The sequence below is a fragment of the Pristiophorus japonicus genome, chromosome 1, assembly GCF_044704955.1.
Source record: "Pristiophorus japonicus isolate sPriJap1 chromosome 1, sPriJap1.hap1, whole genome shotgun sequence".
Taxonomy (NCBI): domain Eukaryota; kingdom Metazoa; phylum Chordata; class Chondrichthyes; family Pristiophoridae; genus Pristiophorus; species Pristiophorus japonicus.
In genome coordinates, this window is record NC_091977.1 from 220,975,519 (window position 1) to 220,999,293 (window position 23,775).

The 23,775-nt window shown below is 43.8% G+C and overlaps 1 protein-coding gene across 6 annotated transcripts in view; it reads right to left on the reverse strand.

The window, feature by feature from the left end:
* The window catches only part of LOC139268435 (coiled-coil domain-containing protein 171-like), a 413,113-nt gene that overhangs the window by 98,531 nt on the left and 290,807 nt on the right, over nt 1-23,775 (reverse strand). For all 6 annotated transcript variants that reach the window (XM_070886604.1, XM_070886612.1, XM_070886596.1 and 3 more), the window contains exons 21-22: nt 4,775-4,920; nt 2,419-2,473 (exon numbers count right to left, since the gene is read on the reverse strand). In XM_070886604.1, the coding sequence (XP_070742705.1) occupies nt 2,419-2,473; nt 4,775-4,920 (201 nt within the window). The remainder of the gene's footprint in view (nt 1-2,418; nt 2,474-4,774; nt 4,921-23,775) is intronic.

A 23,775-nucleotide genomic window follows, 5' to 3' on the forward strand; every position in this document is an offset into this window, starting at 1 on the left:
ACTCTCTCAGTTGGTCTTCAGAATCCCATCATGATCAGCCCCAACACCAGCAGCAGCAACAACAATAACCTTCTCCGCATTCCACTAATGCTGCACAGGACAGAGGGCATCTGCACCTGACAACATTGCTGCCTGGGAGGCCAGGTATGGCCTCATCATGGCCAGATTTCATTCACTTGACCCTAGGTGCCACATGATGCACCAGGTTGGCACCACCCCACACCAACACCATAAAGCATCCAAACAATGCCCAAGCCATTCCTTTCATACTCATCACCATTATGGGAGGTGTCATTATGTCTCACCATTCACTGCAACTCTATAAGCCACTTCCAAAGGTGCATATAAATCTGTCCAAGAATGCAAAGTGTTGAAAATAAAGGGTTTAATGTTTGAGACCACATTAACAGAAACTCCAATCCATCTAGGCAATCAAAACTATTGCAGATTATTCTGTCCCTGAATTCCCTGCATACCTACCTTTTGTAAGAGGTGATGTTTACCAGAAAAAGGTCCAGCTCTTGCTTGAAGTATATCACAATTTAAATGTGGTGTTCAACAGTTCGTAACCCAAAATTTTCCGGACAGCTTTGTTACATCATAATAGGGCTTGAAAAGTGAGAATAGGTTTGGAAGAGTCATTTGAAATTAGCTTTCCAAACCAAGAATGATTTGTGCTCAATTTTCTGTGTGCAGTGCAAATGCACCTTGTGACTCAATAATCGTGCGTTTAAATTAAAAAATTACTGTTTTTCACAACCAAAACCCGCCAGGCACTGACCACAGTACACACCAACACCACTATTACTTCCTGAATCCCCATATAGTGCCATCCATTACCCAAGCCAATCACTAAACTTTACTCAGTACCATAATGTACTATGTACACTGTATACTGTGCTATGAATGTAACAACCAAAAAATACTGGAATTAAAGAACCCCCAAAACACCATCCCATTCTTTAAAAGAAACTCCAATTCTATTAATATGATTTAATAATCTGTCTCATGCCTATAGTCATGAGATCTTGAGATAACATACTGTGGTGTGTATGATGTCATTGAATTTGACTGTCATCTGCTGACCTAGTCAATGATGGACTCTATTGTGGATCCAGGTGAAGAGGAGAGAGAGAACTTTAAAATAAGTGATTTCATTTACAGTAGTTATTTTAAAACATGGTGTTCATTAGCTTTTCTCTGGAAATAAATCAAGTGGGAGAGGTTGCAATATTTTACATTTTGTCATTCACTTCCTTCAAGTTATTTGTTTCATCTGGTAGATCAAATGAGACAATCAGACCCCACTGTTATTTCAATTTATGTAATTTATATGTCCGGATTGTACTACAAAAAATATTCAGGGGTAGGACTTATTTTTTGTGGAATTTACACAACCTCCAATTGTCCGTAGTTTAGTGGCCTATAACAGTTCTAAAATCTAAACATAGATTCCTAAATAATGGCCCTTAATTTCCTTGGAGTTTCTGCCTCTGTGTCGCCAGAACTTTGCTGGAATGTGGTGGAAATCCTGTTTGCACATGTAAAATTCAGGGCAAATGTTTTCCATTGCTGGATATCTGTGAATCCTTCATAAGTGCAATGCCTGTCTTACTTGACAGTCTTTGCAGTGTGATTTATAGTTGTAATAGTCAAGGAAAATCATATGATGACTCTGAAGTCAAATCTAAGTAAACTCTTAAAAATATTCAATTATTTGGCCTAGTCTCCTTCTTTATGAACTTTCCAACATCAAGGCACAGGCTTGCACAGTTACAGAACGGAACATTTTTCTACTATGCAGTTAGCAACAATATCAAGTACTTCCAATGTATGTTTCACACAAACCTATACTGTTCCAATAACAGGCTTAACCCAAACTCAGAAGAGTACCCCTTACTGCACTAGTGTGACATTTCTATTTCCCACACCATTTACTCTTATAGCCGTTCTGAGGCTAATTAGTTCCAAATTATGGGAAGTTTCATACGGTGGATTCACATCCATAAGCAATTGAGCCGAGACTGCCCAAAATCATTTCCCTTAGGACTCTTAATAGTCGAGAGAAGAGAGACCTTAATTTGGTGCTAATTGGCCTCAGAACAGCCGTAAGGATATATGATGTGGGAAACAAAAGTGCACGAGTGAAGCATGGGTGCTTTTGAATATAGGTTAAGGTCTACTATTGAAGCCATATAGGCTGGCTATGTTGGATATAAACCCAGGTCCTAGATATAAAAGAACTGTTAAAAATAAATCTCATGAAACAGTTCGATGAAATGCAGATTTAACACATGATGTTGATAATTATTTTTTAAAGGAGCAAAGTATTCTTTTCCCCACATGTGTATGTTCACTTTGTAGATGGCACACAATATTCACATTGTTAGTAATAATTTCAAAATACATTTACACTACCTGCTGAAAGGCGACATCCACACCTTTCAGGTAACTAACCAAGTGTTCTCTGTCTCTGTATGGAGGGAAAAAAACAGATTTGGTATAAACATGAAAGATAGAAAAAAATCTTAACTTTGTCATTCCTTCAGAATAATAAGTAGCTCATAACACAAACATCTTAAAACAGCAACTATATCTAATCTTGAAAAAATGGTCTACTATTAAAGCTAGGGAAAAATAGTAGAGCTTTGTGCATTAGAGTGGATAAGAGATGAGTTGCAATTGTGTATCATTATAAAACATTGTAGTCCATCATAAGGCTAAATTTAGTATAGTTTGGTAGGATAAGACTTAAGTATATTTAAAAACCAGAAATCCCAGCAGTTACGAAGTTACGGCCTGGATAATGTAGATTTTCGAAAACATCCATGTACTAAAATGCCTGAAATTCTAAAAAAAAGGACTGACTTGAATTTACATAGTACCTCATAACTCTGCAAACCATTAACTACTATTATGTGCAGCAACTGTTGATACGTAGGTTAATGTGACAGGGTTCCCTAAGCAGCAATGAGAAGAATGATCAGTTAGTATCAGCCAGGACTCCTGTTCTCTTCAAATAACTCCATGGAATCCTTAGCATCCACAGAAATCATTATAACAAGCAAGCGGGCCTTAGTTTAAAGGACAGCACCTCCCTCAGTACTGCACTGGAGTATCAGCCTACAATATATGCTCAAGTCTTGAGTGGGGCTTCAATCAAGAATGTCAGGCTGAAAGGTGAGATACTATCAACTGAGCCAAGCTGACACTATATTCAACTCTTACATTTTAAGAGGAGTACACAATGTAATGTGTTGAACTTTAGGGAAGGAAATCTGACATCCTTACCTGGTCTGGCCTATATGTGACTGCAAATCCACAACAATGTGGTTGACTCTTAATTGCCCTCTGAAATGGCCTAGCAAAGCTACTCAGTTGTAACGAATCGTTACGACAAAGTCAGCACTGTGGGAGTAGCTTCACAAGGACTGCAGCGGTTCAGAAGGTGACTCTACATCATCTTCTCAAGGGCAATTAAGGATGGGCAATAAATGCCGACCTTGCCAGTGACGCTCACATCCCTTGAATGAATTTTTAAAAAAAAATCTTTCAACCAAAGTGTATGATGAGCTGATAGCAAAAATTTAATTTCTTGTGAGTAATATCTAATAATTTAACAGAAACCCTACTGTGTGGAAAATACTGAACATCTATTCAACAGTGAGAAGATCTTATTTATCATCTGCATCCTTTGTATATATTAATCTATACAAATCAGATCCACACATCTTTTAAAAGCAACCCCACAATACCCAATTACACTAAAATATCTTGTTAAGATTTACTTTTTGCTCGGAAGAGAAATGTGGATGAATATTAAATGTTCCTTCCAATATGGATACATCACCCAATGTTCAATTTAAATTTGCCTGGGAAGCTGTGGGGTTCCAAAATAGACAAACCCAATCAATGTTCCCTGCAAATTCTTTTTGATGTACTGTCCCTTTAATGAGCTGCATGGCCCATTCAAATTTTCACGGTTTCTTGCTTTGAAATGCTGGTGAGCGGCCTGCGCAGGACCTCCAGACCAATGTGCAGCAGCACAGCTTAGCAGGAATGTTATCCCCAATGCAGCTAGTTGGATTGAGGCCTCAAGACGGGTGGCAATGGCTCACATTACATTTGTGGGCGCTGGGGTTGCACTCGTGCTCCTCCAAGGAACACAAAATAATTTGACACTTACCTTTGGGGCCTCTTTAATTTCATCACCCATGGAACTTATCGGAGTGAGCACAGTTAGGCTCAGACCACTTCCAACCTAAAGTGGCAATCGGGGTCCTATTTACACCATATTAAAAGGGGCCTATCACCTGAATCAAGCAGGCACTTTGGACACCAGACAGTAGGGCCCTTTCAATAGGGAGCCCCATTGCTCATCTTAACGATGGAGTAAGGCAACTGGCTACATTCTGAGGCCATTGCCGCCCTGTTAATTCCAGACGAAGGAAGTGAAAAACAACCCCCTTGTATTTTAACATATAAAAGGACATTATTGGTGATGGTAATATGTAGAGACATTAAAGTACCACTATCACTAAATTATCACTATTTGGCTCAACAAATAAGTTTATTTTTAAAGTTTATATTGTTGTAAGTTTGTAGTTTCAGAAATCCTTTCAGAAGAGAGAATGATTGACCTTATAATTCTCAGAGGTAGATTCTGCCATTTGTTTTTGAACTTTTCCCCAATTATTTTCTATTAAAAACCCTTCTGAGTACCTGAATTGATCCTAGCTTGTTTTAAGTATGGCCCCCAAAGCCCCATGCTCACTTTGCTGCCTTGCAGAGGGCATTTTCTGCATCTTGGATGCTCTCCACAAGTTGACGCTTGTCCTGCTCCAGCTGGGCTAGGTTTTTGTTCAGCTGACGTAAAGATTGATCTTTTCTCCTTAGTTCCATCTTTGCTTCTGAGAGACTCTGAAACAGGCAGAATAACCTTGTTTTCATAACTTGTGCCACTGGCAAAAATATAACAGCAAACTTCAGCTATTAACTACAACAGAAATCTACAGCTGCATATATCTCCATTTAAAGATGGTAACTGCAATCTAGTAAGTAATTGCTCGTATAGCAGAATTTATAGTAAAGGTACAATCGGAGCACCCATGGGATCATTGTTTTAATTTCACACATGGGAGAACATTCCTGGATAAAATGTAGCTCTTAAAAGCTTTTCAATTGACAAAAAAAGCATCCTCACAATATTATAAAGAAGCTTAACTATCTTGAACATACAAGTGCTTCTACATAATAACTGAAAGCAACTTAAAAAAAAATATATATATATTGCCACATTTTAACCAAAAGATGGTGAGAAATGATTCATGCCTTCCTGAACAAGGGCTTTATAAGCTGTGAGCTTTATCACTCACGGGTAACAAGGACTTTGGTAGATAAGCTGTCACTTATTCCGACAATGCACCCTCTATCTGTTCCTCAATAGAAATTAACCTAGATGCTGGTAGCTTCAGTTTGGGATAAGCATTCAGAGTTCTTATTCAGGCCACTAAAATTTGAATTATTCAAACTTGATCTGTATGTTTATCAAAAATAAACAAATGGCGGTACACATGTTACGAGTCTCCTTAGATCACCAAGAAATTAGACTGGCATGTAATCATAAAAGGTTTGATGGAAAATAAGCAAATTCATAGCCAAGGGAAAATAAATGTTTAAGTACAAAAATAAACTGTACACGCGACTAACTTTATGGGCTCAACTTTCCCCAATGCCGTTTTTTGGCTCCAACTACTCCAAAATAATAACTAGCAAGTTTCCCCGGTCTATTTTTTGAAATTCGCGCCGCGCAGCCTGTCCTTTAGCTTTGGGGGGTGGAGCCTAATGTCTGCGCCGAATAAACAATGCTGCCTCTTTTGCGCATGCACAAAAAAAGGAAGTTTTTGATGTGATTGCTTTGGGCGCGCATGCCCAGTACATCTCCCGGTCTGCATTCAGCCATTTTTAAAGAGCCAGTTGTGTGTGAGAACATTAATTCTCATTTGAAAAATCGGAGCTGCAGTACAAGATGCAACGTGGCTCAAGGACCAAGAATTTCTTACAGGATGAAGTGGAGAAACTGGTTACTATAATTGAGGCCAAATGGCACGAGCGGGACACCAGCAGAGATCACATAAAAGTTTCACCAAAACGTATGAAGAAACGCTGGAACCAACTTGCAGAAGATTACTGTACAATGGTGACCACCCAGAGGTCTGGAGGCCGGTGCAAAAAGAAGTGGCAGGACCTTGGTCAAGTAGTTAGTGTAAGTAATATTTTCACTTATTCACTGGAATTGCAATTGTAAATGTGATCATCTGTATATGTCCCACCTAGCAGAAACACACCCTCTCTAAAAAGTTATATTTTCATCTTTGCAGAGGAAGGTGGCACACAACAAAAGAGAAAGAACTTGAACAGGAGGAGGCCCGGCAAATCTGCACCCACTGACACCCTTGGAAGATAGGGTTGCTGCTTTGATGGGTCCTGCCTGGAGAAAAGCAACCACCACTGTACAAGCTGGGTCTACATTCGAGGGAGAGGGTAAGTCCTGCAAATTCCACAGTCTGGCTTTCCTAAATGTTAAGTACTGCGTGGGCTAGCCATGCTTCGGTTCATGGGGATGTCTCCATCAGTACGCTTCAGTTGATGCAATGTGCTATCATTCATTGTGCTCTTTCCTGCGCTGTGTGTGCCTACTCATAGAAACATAGAAATCTACAGCACAGAAGGAGGCCATTTTGGCCCATCGTGTCCGCGCCGGCCGACAAAGAGCCACATGGCCCTTAGTCAGCAGTCCTGAAGGTTACATATAAACCTATGAACAATGAACAATGGCGGAAAGGTAAAGAGCACCCAGCCCAACCAGTCTGCCCCACATAACTGTGACACCCCTTGCACCGAAACATTCTACACTCCACCCCAACCAAAGCCATGTGATCTCCTGGGATAGGAAAAAAAAGAGATAAAAACCCAGACCAATTGGGGGGAAAAAATCTGGGAAAATTCCTCTCCGACCCATTCAGGTGAACAAAACTAGTCCATGAGATTCGATTCCCTGCAGTACTTACCATCATATCTGCGGCAGACAACAAGAGGTTATCCAGTCTAATCCCACTTACCTAGATCTAGGTCCGTAACCCTGCAGGTTGCGGCACTTCAAGTGCCCATCCAAGCACCTTTTAAATGTGGTGAGGGTTTCTGCATGCACCACCCATCCAGGCAGTGAGTTCCAGACCCCCACTACCCCTGCGTGAAGAAGCCCCCCCTCAAATCCCCTCTGAACCTTCCACCAACCACTTTAAAACTATGCCTCCTCGTAATTGACCACTTCACCAAGGGAAATAGGCCCTTGCGATCCATTATATTCAGGCCCCTCAAAATGTTGTACACCTCAATGAGGTCTCCTCTCAGCCTCCTCTGTTCCAATAAGAACAAACCCAGCCTATCCAATCAGTCCTCATAGCTAAGTTTCTCCATTCCAGGCAGCATCCGAGTAAATCTCCTCTGCATCCTCTCTAGTGCAATCACGTCCTTCCTATAATACGGCGACCAGAACTGCACGCATTACTCCAGCTGTGGGCCTAACCAGAGTATTATACAATTTAAGCATAACCTCCCTTCTCTTGTATTCTATGCCTTGGCCAATAAAGGTAAGCATTCCGTAGGCCTTCTTAACCAGCTTATCTAACTGGCTGCTACTTTCAGGGATCTGTGGACAAGCATTCCAAGGTCCCTTTGTTCATCTACATTTTTAAGTGGCCTACCGCTTAATGTGTATACCCTTTCCTTAAATGTCCTCCCAAAGTGCATTACCTTACACTTCTCCAAATTAAATTCCATTTGCCGCTGCTCTGCCCACCTGACCAGTAGATTGATATCCTCCTGCAGTCTATGTCTTTCCTCTTCATTATCAACCACACAGTCAATTTTAGTTTCATCTGCAAACTTCTGAATCATACTCCCTATATTCAAATCTAGACCCAGACTGAGCTCTGCAGAACCTCACTGGAAACATCCTTCCAGTCACAAAAACATCCATTAACCATTACCCTTTGCTTCCTACCTCTGAGCCAATTTTGGATCCAACTTGCCACTTTGCCCTGGATCCCATGGGCTTTAACCTGCGTGACCAATCTACCATGTGGGACCTTATCAAAAGCTTTGCTAAAGTCCATATACACTACATCGTATGCACTACCCTCATCGACCCTCCTGGTTACCTCCTCAAAATATTCAATCAGGTTAGTCAAACACGATCTTCCTTTAATAAAACCGTGCTGATTGTCCATAATTAAACCTTGCCTTTCCAAATGTAGATTTATCCTGTCTTTCAGGATTTTTTCCAATAACTTTCCCACCATTGAGGTTAGGCTGACAGGCCTGTAGTTATTCGGCCTATCACTTTCTGCCACCCTGTCCCCTTCTCTGCTGCTAACCATTTCTATGTTCTGCTGAAGCCAATGCAGAAGATAATTCAGACGCAGATGAGCCTGAAGAAGAGAACATAGAAACATAGAAAATACGTGCAGGAGTAGGCCATTCGGCCCTTCGAGCCTGTACCATCATTCAATATGATCATGGCTGATCATGCAACTTCAGTACTCCATTCCCTGCTTTCTCTCCATACCCCTTGATCCCTTTAGCCGTAAGGGTCACATCTAACTCCCTTTTGAATATATCCAACGAACTGGCCTCAAAACTTTCTGTGGTAGAGAATTCCACAGGTTCACAATTCTCTGTGTCAATGTTTCTCCTCATCTTGGTCCTAAATGACTTACTCCTTATCCTTAGACTGTGATCCCTGGTTCTGGACTTCCCCAACATCGGGAACATTCTTTCTGAACAGTCTTCATATGTCAGTCCTGCCATCCTGGGAATCAGTCTGGTGAACCTTCGCTGCACTCCCTCAATAGCAAGAATGTTCTTCCTCAGGCTAGGAGACCAAAACTGTACACAATATTCAAGGTGTGGCCTCACCAAGGCCCTGTACAACTAAAGTAAGACCTCTCTGCTCCTATACTCAAATCCTCTCGCTATGAAGGCCAACATGCCATTTGCCTTCTTCACCGCCTGCTGTACCTGCATGCCTACTTTCAATGACTGATGTACCATGATACCCAGGTCTCGCTGCATCGTCCCTTTTCCAAATCTGTCACCATTCAGATAATATTCTTCCTTCCTGTTTTTGCCACCAAAGTGGATAACCTCACATTTATCTGCATTAGACTGCATCCTGCCATGCATTTGTCCACTCACTTAACCTGTCCAAGTCACCCTGCAGCCTCTTAGCATCCTCCTCACAGCTCACACTGCCACCCAGCTTAGTGTCATCTGCAAACTTGGAGATATTACATTCAATTCCTTCATCTAAATCATTAATGTATATTGTAAATAGCTGGGCTCCCGGCACTGAACCTTGCGGTACTCCACTAGTCACTGTCTGCCATTCTGAAAAGGACCCGTTTATTCCTATTCTTTGCTTCCTGTCTGCCAACCAGTTCTCTATCCAGATCAATACATTACCCGCAATACCATGTGCTTTAATTTTGGACACTAATCTCTTGTGTGGGACCTTGTCAAAAGCCTTTTGAAAGCCCAAATACAACACATTCACTGGTTCTCCCTTGTCTACTCTACTAGTTACATCCTCAAAAAATTCTAGAAGATTTGTCAAGCATGATTTCCCTTTCATAAATCCATGCTGACTTGGACCGATCCTGTTACTACTTTCCAAATGCGCTGCTACTACATCTTTAATAATTGATTCCAACATTTTGTCCACTCCTGATGTCAGGCTAACCGGTCTATAATTCCCTGCTTTCTCTCTCCCTCCTTTTTTTAAAAAGTGGGGTTACATTAGCTACCCTCCAATCCATAGGAATTGATCCAGAGTCTATAGAATGTTGGAAAATGATCACCAATGCATCCACTATTTCTAGAGCCACTTCCTTAAGTACTCTGGGATGCAGACTATCAGGCCTTGGGGATTTATCGGCCTTCAATCCCATCAATTTCCCTAACACAATTTCCTAAGAAGGATTTCCTTCAGTTCCTCCTTCTTGCTAGACCCTCGGTCCCCTAGTATTTCCGGAAGGTTATTTGTGTCTTCCTTAGTGAAGACAGAACCAAAGTATTTGTTCAGTTGGTCTGCCATTTCTTTGTTCCACATTATAAATTCACCTGATTCTGACTGCAAGGGATCTACATTTGTCTTCACTAATCTTTTTCTCTTCACATATCTATAGAAGCTTTTACAGTCAGTTTTTATGTTCACTGCAAGCTTACTCTCATATTCTATTTTTCCCCTCCTAATTAAACCCTTTGTGCTCCTCTCCTGAATTCTAAATTTCTCCCAGTCCTCAGGTTTGCTGCTTTTTCTGGCCAATTTAAATGTCTCTTCCTTGGATTTAACACTAGCCCTAATTTCCCGTGTTAGCCATGGTTGAGCCACCTTCCCCATTTTATTTTTACCCCAGACAGGGATGTACAATTGTTGAAGTTCATCCATGTGATCTTTAAATGTCTGCCATTGCCTATCCACCGTCAACACTTTGAGTATCATTCACCAGTCTATCCTAGCCAATTTAAGTCTCATATCATCGAAGTTACCTTTCTTTAAGTTCAGGACCCTAGTCTCTAAATTAACTGTGTCACTCTCCATCTTAATGAAGAATTGTACCATATTATGGTCACTCTTCCCCAAGGGGCCTCACACAACCAGATTGCTAATTAATCCTCTCTCGTTACACAATGCCCAGTCTAGAATGGCCAGCTCTCTAGTTGGTTCCTCGACATATTGGTCTAAAAAACCATCCCTTATACACTCAAGGAAATCCTCCTCCACCGTATTGCTACCAGTTTGGTTAGCCCAATCTATATGTAGATTAAAGTCACCCATGATAACTGCTGTACCTTTATTGCACGCATCCCTAATTTCCTGTTTGATGCCATCCCCATCCTCACTACCACTGTTTGGTGGTCTGTACACAACTCCCACGAGCATTTTCTGCCCTTTAGTGTTCCACAGCTCTACCCATACAGATTCCACATCATCCAAGCTAATGTCCTTCCATACTATTGCATTAATCTCCTCTTTAACCAGCAACGCTACCCCAACTCCTTTTCCTTTCTGTCTATCCTTCCTGAATATTGAATACCCCTGGATGTTGAGTTCCCAGCCTTTGTCACCCTGGAGCCATCTTCCAATCCCACCTTCCAGACCAAGAGCATGGTGGTGAGGGGGAGGGGGAGGCGATGGATGAAGCCCACACTGTTGTACTCACTCTAGAGGAGGTGCATATGCTGCCCATTGAGGGGCCAGGCCCTTTCCTGAGTGGTACGAGTGTTGGTGGGACATTCCATGGTTTGTCACAGTCCAAGGCTCCTCACAGTGAGGCATACCCAGAGCACCACCGTCCAAGGCTGCGGGTCCCAGTGGGATGCAGCGAGCCACCCAGGGGGAGGAGGGGAAGGAGAGCTCAACAGCACTCTCCTGAAGTGCAGGATCGAACAGATGTGGTTCAGATGATGGCAATGAGTGTGGAGGACATTGACCTTACACGATCACGTCTGGATACCATCAGTGGGATGAGTGATGCAGTATTGGAACAGTCGGGAGAAGTAACAACACTCTCACAAGAAATGGGAACACTGTCCGGGAAATGCTGGAGTCCATTATTAAAGAAGCAATAGCAGGACATTTGGAAAAGCATAATTCAGTCAGGGTCAGCATGGATTTATGAAGGAGAAGTCATGTTTGCCAAATTTGCTGGAATTTTTTGACGATGTAACAAACATGGTGGATAAATACGAACCAGTGGATGTGATGTATATGGACTTCCAGAAGGCATTTGACAAGGTGCCACATAAAAGGTTACTGCACAAGATAAAAGTTCACGGGGTTGGGGGTAATATACTGGCATGGATCGAGGATTGGCGAACTAACAGAAAACAGAGAGTCGCGATAAATGGTTCATTCTTGGGTTGGCAATCAGTAACTAGTGGGGTGCCACAGGGATCAGTGCTGGGATCCCAACTATTTACAATCTATATTAACGACTTGGATGAAGGGACTGAGTGTAACGTAGGCAAGTTTGCGAACGATACAAAGATGGGAGGAAAAGCAATACGTGAGGACATTAAAAAATTGCAAAAGGACATAGACAGGCTAAGTGAGTGGGCAAAAACTTGGCAGATGGAGTATAATGTTAGAAGGTGTGAGGTTATGCACTTTGGCAGAAAAAAAATCGAAGAGCAAGTTATTATTTAAACGGAGAAAAATTGCAAAGTGCTGCAGTACAGCGGAATCTGGAGGTACTTGTGCATGAAACACAAAAGGATAGTATGCAGGTACAGCAAGTGATCAGGAGGGCCAATGGAATCTTGGCCTTTATTGCAAAGGGGATGGAGCATAAAAGCAGGGAAGTCTTGCTACAGTTATGCAGGGTATTGGTGAGGCCACACCTAGAATACTGCATACAATTTTGGTTTCCATATTTACGAAAGGATATACTTGCTTTGGAGGCAGTTCAGAGCAGGTTCACTAGGTTGATTCCGGAGATGAGGGGGTTGACTTATGAGGAAAAGTTGAGTCGGTTGGGCCTCTACTCATTGGAATTCAGAAGAATGAGAGGTGATCTTATCAAAACGTATACGATTATGAGGGGGCTTGACAAGGTCGATGCAGAGAGGATGATTCCATTGATAGGGGACTAGAACTAGGGGGCATAATCTTAGAATAAGGGGCTGTCCATTTAAAACTGAGATGAGGAGGAATTTTTTTCTCTCAGAGGGTTGTAAATCTGTGGAATTCGCTGCCTCAGAGAGCTGTGGGTCATTGAATAAATTTAAGGCAGAAATAGACAGTTTCTTAACCGATAAGGGAATAAGAGGTTATGAGGAGCGGGCAGGGAAGTGGACCCGAGTCCATGATCGGATCAGCCATGATCGTATTAAATGGCGGAGCAGGCTCGAGGGGCCATATGGTCTACTCCTGCTGCTATTTCTCATGTTCTTATTTAACATGAGGGAGGAATGTCGCAGGCAGCTGATACAATGTCGGTGCACATGAGGGAGGGAATGTTGGAGGTCATTGAGACACTGTCAGGGCACATGAGGGAGCGAATGTCTGAGTTAGCTGCTGCAATAAGGGAATGCGCGCAGACCCTGTGCTCATTGACAGAATCAACTGCTACTTCCACTCCAATCCCCAGACCAGCCTCTGAGGAGGCCCAAGCCGGGCCTTCCACATTACCGCGTGCCCACGCCTCCCATTGAGAAGTGCGCATTACCCGCGATGTTTGAAAGAATAAGCTTGGTACCAACCCGAGAAACGCTGCGTCATCGCCTGCGGGCAGGGGTGGAGTCAACAAGACCAAGCGCAGCGGGCGGTCTTAGAATAAGGTGGAGGAGAGATGGGTGCAGCCTTTCTTTGCTGTTGTTGTTGTTATTATTATTGTTACTGTTGTAACTGTTCTAAAATTAAAAGTTTTTTGTAAGTTATGTAAATTTACAAGTTTAAAAGTTTGTAAGTGATCTTAAAGTTTGTAAGTGATCTTAACTGAAAACTTTAAAGTTTGATACAAGAATATTTTTATTAAAGTTAAATACAAACAAATGTTTGTTAAACTTTTGAATAAAATATATTTTAAATTATAACTGAATCATTTCCATTATTTGTTCCATTATTAACACAATTTTTTGAAGTAAAGAAGAATAATTTCCATTATTTGTTCCATTAACACAACACATTAAGGAACAGGTCCAAACAGTAAACATGGTCCATTTGGAATAGTTATCGCTAAGCCTTCAGGCAGCAAAGTGTTCGTGGATGAGCTGCTGGCACAAGACTTGAGCAATCGTTAAAGGGGCACGACGGCCCGCCCTCCTCTGCCGTTGTGCTCCAGCTTCCTCGTCCTCATCGTCGTCATCTGCATCTTCCTCCTCATCATCAGCCACTCTCACCTTAGGTGTGTCTTCTACTACCAGCTGCTGCTGCCTCATGCAGGCTAAGTTATGCAGCATGCAGCACACAACAGTGAACTGACCGACAATCTCAAGGGAGTACTGCAAGTAGCCTCCGGAATGGTCCAGGCATTGGATCCTCTCTATTATGCTGCGTGTACACAATAAAGATCCACAATACTCAAACTGCAGAACACCTGGAATTAGAATTGCTGGTTATGACAGAATTGTCACTTTTGTACAACATAGACTTCATTAATCTCCTCTCCAAAACAAATACTTGTTGCATGTTGTCTTTTATATTTTAGGGTGACTATCAATGCAGAAATTTAGAGATAAAACCAGCCTCATCTTTTGACATTAGGAGATTGACAAGACAATCCTGGAGAAGATTGAGGCAAAATTGTGGGAGCAATAGCCATAATCAGCACTATTGATGAATAAATTGTACATCATCTGTACATTCTCTTTGCCCGTACCCCCTCCCCTACATTTCAATTGTTATGTCTCAAATAAAGCAATGTGACTGAGTACTGTAGGCGTAAGTGCGACCTTATTCTGACTCCAGGGTGCTGGCACAGCATAGGAGGCCTGTTTATATGCAGTGCTCCCAAGGGATGCTGGGATCCCTTGGGACTCCAACAGATGTGCCCTCTGGTGGCGGTAGAATGCTGGTTACAACGTGTTGCATCGCTTTCCCCCAAAGTCAATAGTACACTTATTTACAGGGTGAGACGATCTGGGGCTTTCCGCTCCTTAGTCGATCATCTCAGTACAAACACAGGTGCAGGTGAGTTGGTTGGGCCTTCGCTGGGCTGCTGCGCAGCTGGCCTTGCTGGGCTGCTGGGGATGATGAGTTCAGCTTCGTGGTCAACCGTGATGTCGGTTGCCACTAGTGTATGTATCGGAGGATTGCTCGTGGCTTTCTGTGAATCGCAGTTTGGTTTGGTCCAAATGCTTTCTGCAAGTTAGTCCAGTTGCAATTCTGACCTCAAACACCCTACTCCCTTCTTTGGCTACGACAGTGCCAGCAAGCTACTTGGGACCATGCCCATAGTAGAGTACAAATACAGGGTCATTGACTTCAATATCGCGGGACAAATTTGCGCGATCACGGTATATGCTTTGTTGATGCCGCCTGCCCTCGACATGATCATGGAGATCAGGGTGAACTAGAGGGAGCCTTGTTTTGAGTGCCCTTTTCATGAACAGTTCGGCAGGGGGAACCCTGGTAAGCAAGTGGGGTCTTATGCGGTAGCTGAGCAGGACTCGGGACAGGCGAGTCTGCAGGGAACCTTCCGACACATGTTTCAAGCTTTGCTTGATGGTTTGGACTGCCCGTTTTACCTGGTCGTTAGATACGGGCTTGAACGGGGCAGATGTAACATGATTGATCCCATTGCGGGTCATGAATTCCTTCAATTCAGCACTGGCGAAACACGGCCCATTGTCGCTGACAAGGACATCAGGCAGGCCGTGCATAGCAAACATGGCTCGTAGGCTTTCGATGGTGGCAGTGGACGTGCTTACAGACATTATTACACACTCAATCCATTTTAAATAAGTATCCACAATAATCAAAAACATTTTGCCTAGAAACGGGCCAGCTAAGATCCTTGACTACGGTTTGGAGGGCCATGACCACAAACTTAGCAGTGCCTCCCTGGGTGCATTGCTCAGTTGAGAGCAAGTGTTGCATTGGCGCACGCAAGACTCCAAATCTGAATCAATGTGGGCCACCACACATGGGATCTGACTATAGCTTTCATCATTACTATGCCTGGGTGGGTACCACGTAAGTTGCGTATGAACGTTTCCCTGCCTTTCTTAGGCAAAACCATGCGATTACCCCACAAAAGACAGTCTGCCTGTATGGACATTTCGTCTTTGCGCCACTGGAATGGTTTGATCTCTTCATGCATCTCCGCTGGGACGCTGGACCAGCTCCCATGGAGGACACAGTTTTTTTACAAGGGACAGTAAAGGATCCTGGCTGGTCCAAGTCCTGATCTGGTGGGCCGTAACGGGTGACTTTTCATTTTCAAATGCATCCATCACCAAGAGCAAGTCTGCAGGCTGTGCCATTTCCACCCCAGTGGTGGGCAATGGTAGCCGACTGAGAGCATCAGCGCAGTTCTCTGTGCCTGGCCTGTGGCGAATTACATAGTTATATGCAGACAGCGTGAGCGCCCATCTTTGGATGCAAGCAGAGGCATTGGTATTAATACCTTTGCTCTCTGAGAATAGCGATATGAGTGGCTTATGGTCAGTTTCTAACTCGAACTAAAGCCCAAACAGATACTGGTGCATTTTTTTCACCCAGTAAATGCATGCCAGAGATTCTTTTTCAATCATGTTGTACGCCCTTTCGGCCTTGGACAAACTCCTGGACACATAAGCGACCGGATTCGTTTGCTTGTTGAAACACACACCCGACCCAGTATGAAGACACATTGCAAGCTAGCACTAAACATTTACATGGGTCATACAGAACAAGCAGTTTGTTGGAACATAACAGATTTCTGGCTTTCTCAAAAGCAGTCTCTTGTGATTTCCCCCATACCCAGTCATCTCCCTTACTTAGCAGCACATGTAGAGGTCCTAGCAAGGTGCTTAACCCGGTTAGGAAATTACCAAAATAATTGAGGAGTCCCAGGAATGACCGGAGCTCCGTCACGTTCTGTAGTCTCGGCGTGTTCTTGATGGCCTCTGTCTTGGCGTCGGTGGGTCTGTTGCCATCTGCCGCGATTCTTCTCCCTAAGACCTCGACCTCTGGGGCCAGGAAAACACACTGAGCGTTTCAACCTGAGTCCCACACGATCTAGCCAACTTAGAACCTCTTCCAGGTTCTGCAAGTGTTCGATGGTGTCCCGACCTGTGATCAATATGTTGTTCTGGAAAACCACGGTGCGCAGAACCGACTTTAGCAGACTCTCCAGGTTCATTTGAAAAATAGCCGCAGCCGATCGAATCCCAAATGGGCATCTATTGTCGATGAACAGACCTTTTTGCGTGTTGATTCAGGTGAGGCCTTCTGAAAATTCTGCCAGCTCCTGCGTCATGTAGGCCGAGGTTACGTCCAACGGTGAACATCTTCCCTCCTGCCAGCGTCGCAAATAGGTTGTCTGCCTTGGGTAGCGTGTACTGTCCTGCAGTGAAAAACGGTTAATCGTTACTTTAAAGTCCCCACAAATTCTGACCATGCCATCGCCCTCGAGAACCGGAACGGCCCACTCGTTGAACTCCACCTGCACGATGCTGCCCTCTCGTTGCAGCCTGTCCAGCTCGATCTCCATTTTCTCTCGCATCATGTATGGCACCGGACGTGCCTTGTGGTGGATGGGTCCTGTACCGGGAACCAAGTGGATTGCACCTTCGCCCAAGAGAAATTTCCGGTGCCTGGCTCAAACAATGACGGGAACTTGCTCAAAACCTGGGCACATGAGGCGTCATCGATGGACGAAAGCACTCGGATGTCGTCCCAGTTCAAGTGGATTTTTCCCAGCCAGCTTCTGCCAAACAGTGTGGGGTCATCTCCTGGTACAATCCATAGTGGTAGTTTGTGCACCGCTCTATCATAGGAGACTTTTACTGCTGCACTGCCAATTACAGGGATCAGCTCTTTAGTGTAAGTTCTCAGCTTGGTATGAATAGGGCTCAGTTTGGACCATTGTGCCTTGTTGCACCACAGCCTCACGAAGGCCTTTTTGTTCATGATAGACTGACTCGCACCCGTGTCCAATTCCATGGATACTGGAATTCCGTTCTGTTCAACTTTTAACATGATCGGTGGATATTTTGTGGTGAAGGTGTGTATCCCGTACACTTCTGCCTCCTCGGTTCGAGTCTCTAGTTCAGTTTGATCCGTCATGGATCGATCTTCCTCTGCAACGTGGTGGTTTGCAGCTCATCTGCACATTCGCTGGAGGTGTCCCATTGTTCCACAGCCTTTGCACGCATAGTGTTTGAAGTGTCATTGATGGGCTCGATGATCACCTCCGCAGCGCCAACAAGGTGTTAATTGCCTCGCATTCACACTTGATGGCGGACTCTGAGTCATCGGAGGTCCTGCAGCTGCAGGCGTGTGCGTTTTGCCTGAAAATGACGTTACTTTGTGTACAGTATTTGCCGATGCATCTTCATGCTGCAAAATTTGTTTGGTGTTATCGCTGGTGGACATAAATGCCTGGGCTATCGTTATGGCTTTGCTCAGGTTCGGTGTTTCAACAGTCAATAGTTTGCGCAGGATAACCTCGTGGCCAATGCCAAGCACAAATAAGTCTCAGCATTTGCTCCAGGAATTCACCAAATTCTCAATTTTCTGCAAGGTGCCTTAGTTCGGTGACGTAGCTCACCAACTTCCTAGCCTTCAGACTGCTGACATGTATAAAATCGATACCTTGACATCAGAAAGCTCTCCTTCGGATTTAGGTGCTCCTGGACCAGCGTACACAGTTCTTCATACGATTTGGTTGTTGGTTTCACTGGAGCAAGAAGATTCTTCATGAGGCCATAGGGTGTTGCTCCGCAGACGGTGAGGAGGATCGCCCTTCGTTTGGCAGCATTCTCATTCCCTTCCAGCTCGTTGGCCACGAAGTATTGGTCGAGTTGCTCCACGAAGGCTTCCCAATCATCACCTTCTGAGAATTTCTCCAGGATACCAACAGTTCTCTGTATTTTCGCGTGATGGTTCGTTATCTATTACTCGTCACCAGTTGTTATGTCTCAAATAAAGCAATGTGACTGAGTACTGTAGACTTGAGTAAGTGTGATCTTAGTCTCTTTATTCTGACTCCAGAGTGCTGGCACCGCATGGGAGGCCTGCTTATATGCAGTGCTCCCAAGGGATGCTGGGATCCCTTGGGACTCCAACAGATGCGCCCTCTGGTGGTGGTAGAATGCTGGTTACAACATGTTGCATGCATAACATCAATCATAGTGGTCAAATTATACAAAGAAGGGTTCCCAGATAAATGATGATTCCATGCCTGAACCAACCAAGTTGTTTTGAAGCTGAGCGTGTATATTATGGCTTCTACCTAAACCATACAAACGAGGGTGCTTGAAGAAACTACAAGCAAAAACACTAAAAAGCTATAATATTCCTCTCTGACTACAATATGTTGTTGATCTAATTGCCATTAACCTCATACTATCTGATTCCCTGTTGTGTGACTTAGGTGGATAAACTAGAATACAGCTCCAAGTGAAATCTCCATTGGTTACAGCAGCCAAAAGGAATGTTATTAAATTGGCCCCAAATCAGTAAAACTTACAAAATATGGACCCCAGAGACTGCTTATTCCTGAAGCCCACATATTCCATGACACCTTTCATCTCAGTTGGCAGTCAAACTAGCACAAAAGTGTTGTGATAGCCAATGTTCCCTCTAATTTTTTTTAACGTGCGCGGTCCCTTTAACTGGCTGCGCAGCCCATTAAAATTTTTGCGCATGGACAGTTTCTTCTATGTAAATTCAGCGAGCGGCCTGCGTGGGACTCCAGACCGTTGCCTGGCCGTGCAGCTTAGCAGGAACGTTGGTGATGGGTAGCATGAACAAATTATATTGCTGCATTAACAAATTCATAGTTGTAATCTCTTCATTGAAAGGGAACACTACCCATTAAAAATGCACTGGAGTCTAACAGTAAATGAGAAAAGTGGTAGAATAATTAATTGTGCAATCAATACCTGTACCTGCTTGGATCATACTATAGTTCTGTTTAGTTGCTACATGCATGAGCTTTAAAATGGGAAAGGCACAATTGTATCTTTTATCTACTTTTCCATCCCAAAGCTAATCTCATTTATTTATATTTACAGCCCAATAAATCTTCTCTCCAAGAAGTGGAGGTGCAGGTGGCAGAGCAAATGAGAGGCACAGGACATTATGAAGGACAGGTTAAAAAAAAGGACTTGCGCCTTTCACAACCTCAGGATGTCTCAAAGTGCTTTACAATCAATGAAGGGCTTTTGAAGTGTAGTCACTGTTGTAGAAAACATACACATAGAAAACATAGAAAATAGGTGCAGGCGTAAGCCATTCGGCCCTTCGAGCCTGCACCACCATTCAATATGATCATGGCTGATCATGCATTTCAGTACCCTATTCCTGCTTTTTCTCCATACCCCTTGATCCCTTTAGCTGTAAGGGCCACATCTAACTCCCTTTTGAATATATCTAACAAACTGGCCTCAACAACTTTCTGTGGTAGAGAATTCCACAGGTTCACAATTCTCTGAGTGAAGAAGTTTCTCCTCATCTCGGTCCTAAATGGTTTACCCCTTATCCTTAGACTGTGACCCCTGGTTCTGGACTTCCCCAACATTGTAATGTAGGAAATGCGACAGTCAATTTGCACACAGCAAGCTCCCACAAACAGCAATGTGATAATGACCAGATCATCTGTTTTTTGGTGATGTTGATTGAGGGATAAATATTGGCTAGGACACAGGGGATAATCCCCTGCTCCTATTCGAAATAGTGTCATGCAGTCTTTTACATTCACTTGAGAGAGTAGACAGGGCCTCAGTTTAATGCCTCATGCGAAAGAAGGCATCTCCGACAGTACTGCAGAGTGTCAGCCTAGATTTTTGTGCTCAAGTCTGTGGAGTGGAACTTGAACCCATAACCTTCTGACTCAACAACAACAACTTGTATTTATATAATGCCTTTAACATAGTAAAACGTCTCAAGGTGTTTCACAGGAGTGTTGAGCGATTATAATCAGGGATGCTCAAGAGGGCAGAATTATCAACCATCAGTGGTCGGGCCTTCAGCTGCCTCGGCCCTAAGCTCTGGAGCTCCCTCTCTAAACCTTTCCACCTCTCTATTTCCTCATTTAAGACGCTCCTTAAAATCTACCTCTTTGAATAAAACTTTTGGGCATCTGCTCTAATTTCTTCTTATGTGGCTCTGTGTCAATTTTTTGTTTTATAACACTCCTGGGTTCAAGTCCCATTCCAAAGGCTTGAGCACAAAAATCTAGGCTGACAATCTGTGCAATAAAACAAGGATGAGAATTTTGAAATCAAGATGTTGCTTAACCGGGAGCCAATGTAGGTCAGCGAGCACAGGGGTGATGGGTAAATGGGACTTAGTGCGAGTTAGGACAAGGGCAGCCAAGTTTTGGATGACCTAAAGTTTACATAGAGTAGAATGTGGAAGGCCAGCCAGGAGTGCATTGAAATAATGAAGTCTAGAGGTAACAAAGGCTTGGACGAGAATTTCAGCAGCAGATGAGCTGAGGCAAGGGCAGAGATAGGCAATGTTACGGAGTTGGAAATAGGCGGTCTTCGTTATGCTGCGGATGTGTGAGCGGAAGCTCATTTCGGGGTCAAATATGACACCGAGGTTGCGAACAGTCTGATTCAGCCTCAGACAGATGCTAAGGAGAGGGATGGAGCCAGTGGCTAGGGAATGGAGTTTTTGGCGGGGACTAATGACAATTGCTTTGGTCTTCCCAATATTTAATTGGAGAACATTTTTGCTCCTCCAGTACTGGATGTCAGACAAGCAGTCTGACAATTTAGAGACCGTGGAGGGTCGAGAGAAGTGGTGGTGAGGTAGAGCTGGGTGTTGTTAACGTACATGTGAAAATTGACGCAATGTTTTCGGATGGTGTCACCAAGGGTCAGCATTTTGATAAGAAATAGGAGGTGTCCCAAGGATTGTTCCTTGGGGGATATCAGAGATATCGATGTGGGAGTGGGAAGAGAAGACATTGCAGGTGATTCTCTGGCTACGATTAGATAGATAAGAATGGAACCAGGCGAGTGCAGTCCCACTCGGCTGGACAATGGTGGAGGCGTTGGAGGAAGATGAAGTGGTCAACTGTGTCAAAGGCTGCAGACAGGTTGAGAAGGATAGCTTAACTTTGTCACAATCACAAAGGATATCAGTTGTGACTTTAATGAGAGCCATACTGTGGCAGGGGCAGACATCGGATTGGAGGGATTCAAACATGGAGTTGCAGGAAAGATGGGTATGGATTTGGGAGCTGACAACATGTTCAAGGACTTTGGAGAGGAAAGGGAGGTTGGAGATAGGGTGGTAGTTTGCAAGGACGTAGGGGTCAAAGGTGTTTTTTTGTATAAAAGAGAGGGGTGATGACGGTAGATTTGATGGAGAGGGGTACAGTACCCAAGGAGAGCGAACTGTTAATGTCAGCTAACATGGGAGTCAGAAAAGGAAGTTGGGCGGTCAGCAGTTTAGCGGAATAGGTCGATGGAGCAGGAAATGGGTCTCATGAACAAGATGAGCGTGGAGAGGTCATGAGGGGAGATCGGAGAGAAACTGGAGAAAGATGCGAGTTCAAGGCTAGGACAGGGAAGTGGCAGAGGCAACAGATCAGATGGTCTCAATCTTAGAGACAAAGAAATCCATGAGCTCCTCACACTTGTTGTTGGAGGCAAGTGTGGAAGAGACAGTGGAATGGGGTTTAAGAAGATGGTTAGCAGTGGAGAATTGTAGCCGGGGGTTATCTTTGCATTCCAGAATGATCCTGGAATAGTGAGCAGTTTTGGCAGGCAAGAGTAGGACCTGATAATGCGTTATGTGGTCCAGCCAGATCTCGCGGTGGATGGCTAAGCCAGTTGTTCACCATACCTGTTCAAATTTGGGTCTCTTGGACTAGAGGGAGTGAAGACGAGGGCCATACTAGGGGGAACAGCCAGGCTGAGAGAGAGTAATGGTTTTAATAGGGACTAGGACATCAAAGGTGGTGGTGAAGGCGAGTTTGAGCAGATCGATAGCTGTGGAAATGTCATGGTGAATGGAGAGCCAAAGGCTGGACAGTTGGGATTTCATAAGTGCAGTTGTAATTGTGAATTTGAGAGAGTTTCTTTTCCAGGGGTGGACACAGAAGGAAGTAGGATTGCAGAGTGAGGGGGTTGCTATGGGTGGAGAGCGATACGATGAAGTGGTGAGAGATGGCTGTATCTGCGATTGACACGGTGGGAGTAGCGAGGTCACGAGAGATGGCAAGGTCAAAGGGGTGGCCGTAAATATGGGTTGGGGTGTTCACATTGAAGGAAAGATTAAGGGAGAATAGGAGGGTAGTGAACTCAGAGGAGAGAGAGCATGATGAATTTAGATGGAGGTTGAAATCACCGAGGATGATAAGTCGATCGGTGCAGAGGCTGAGGGAGGAAAGCAGTGAAGATATCTCGGTAATAACATTTTTATGGTACTTGGGTGGGCGGCTGAGAACGAGAACTTTAAATGAGAGGTGAGAGGGGTGGAACAAGATGAGATGCTCAAAGGAGCAGAAAGCGCCAAAGAAGTAGGGGATAGACCAAGGTGTGAGTGCTATCGCTGATCAAAGGCTGAGCTGTAAGGAATGCACCTCGATTTATTTCTTTTTGCACATTTATTTCAAGTTCTTCCTCTTTTATTCCTTAATTCTAAATGTCTCACTAAGTTCTATCCACTACTTTTGTTGTAAAATGGTAACATTCAAATGCTGTCTCCAGACCAAATTATGCCAGGAAACTTAACGGCTGGATTTTTATTTAATTTAATTCAAGGAACTAGGGGAGATCTGGAATCATGCCAGACACTCAGTCCTGATTGCAATATATCTTCGACTCAGTCCAGAATTTTATCATCTGGCATTATTATCCAAACAACATTGTTCAAAATGAGGAGGGCGGTCTCAATACTGCTTACAAAAATCAGGGGCCAGCTGCATTCAGCTGCCTGCTGTAACCAGACTGTGTGTGTGTGTGTGTGTGTATACACGTCTGTGTGTGTGTGTGTGTGTGTGTGTGTGTGCATAAACACACGTGTGTGTGTATACATACGTCTGT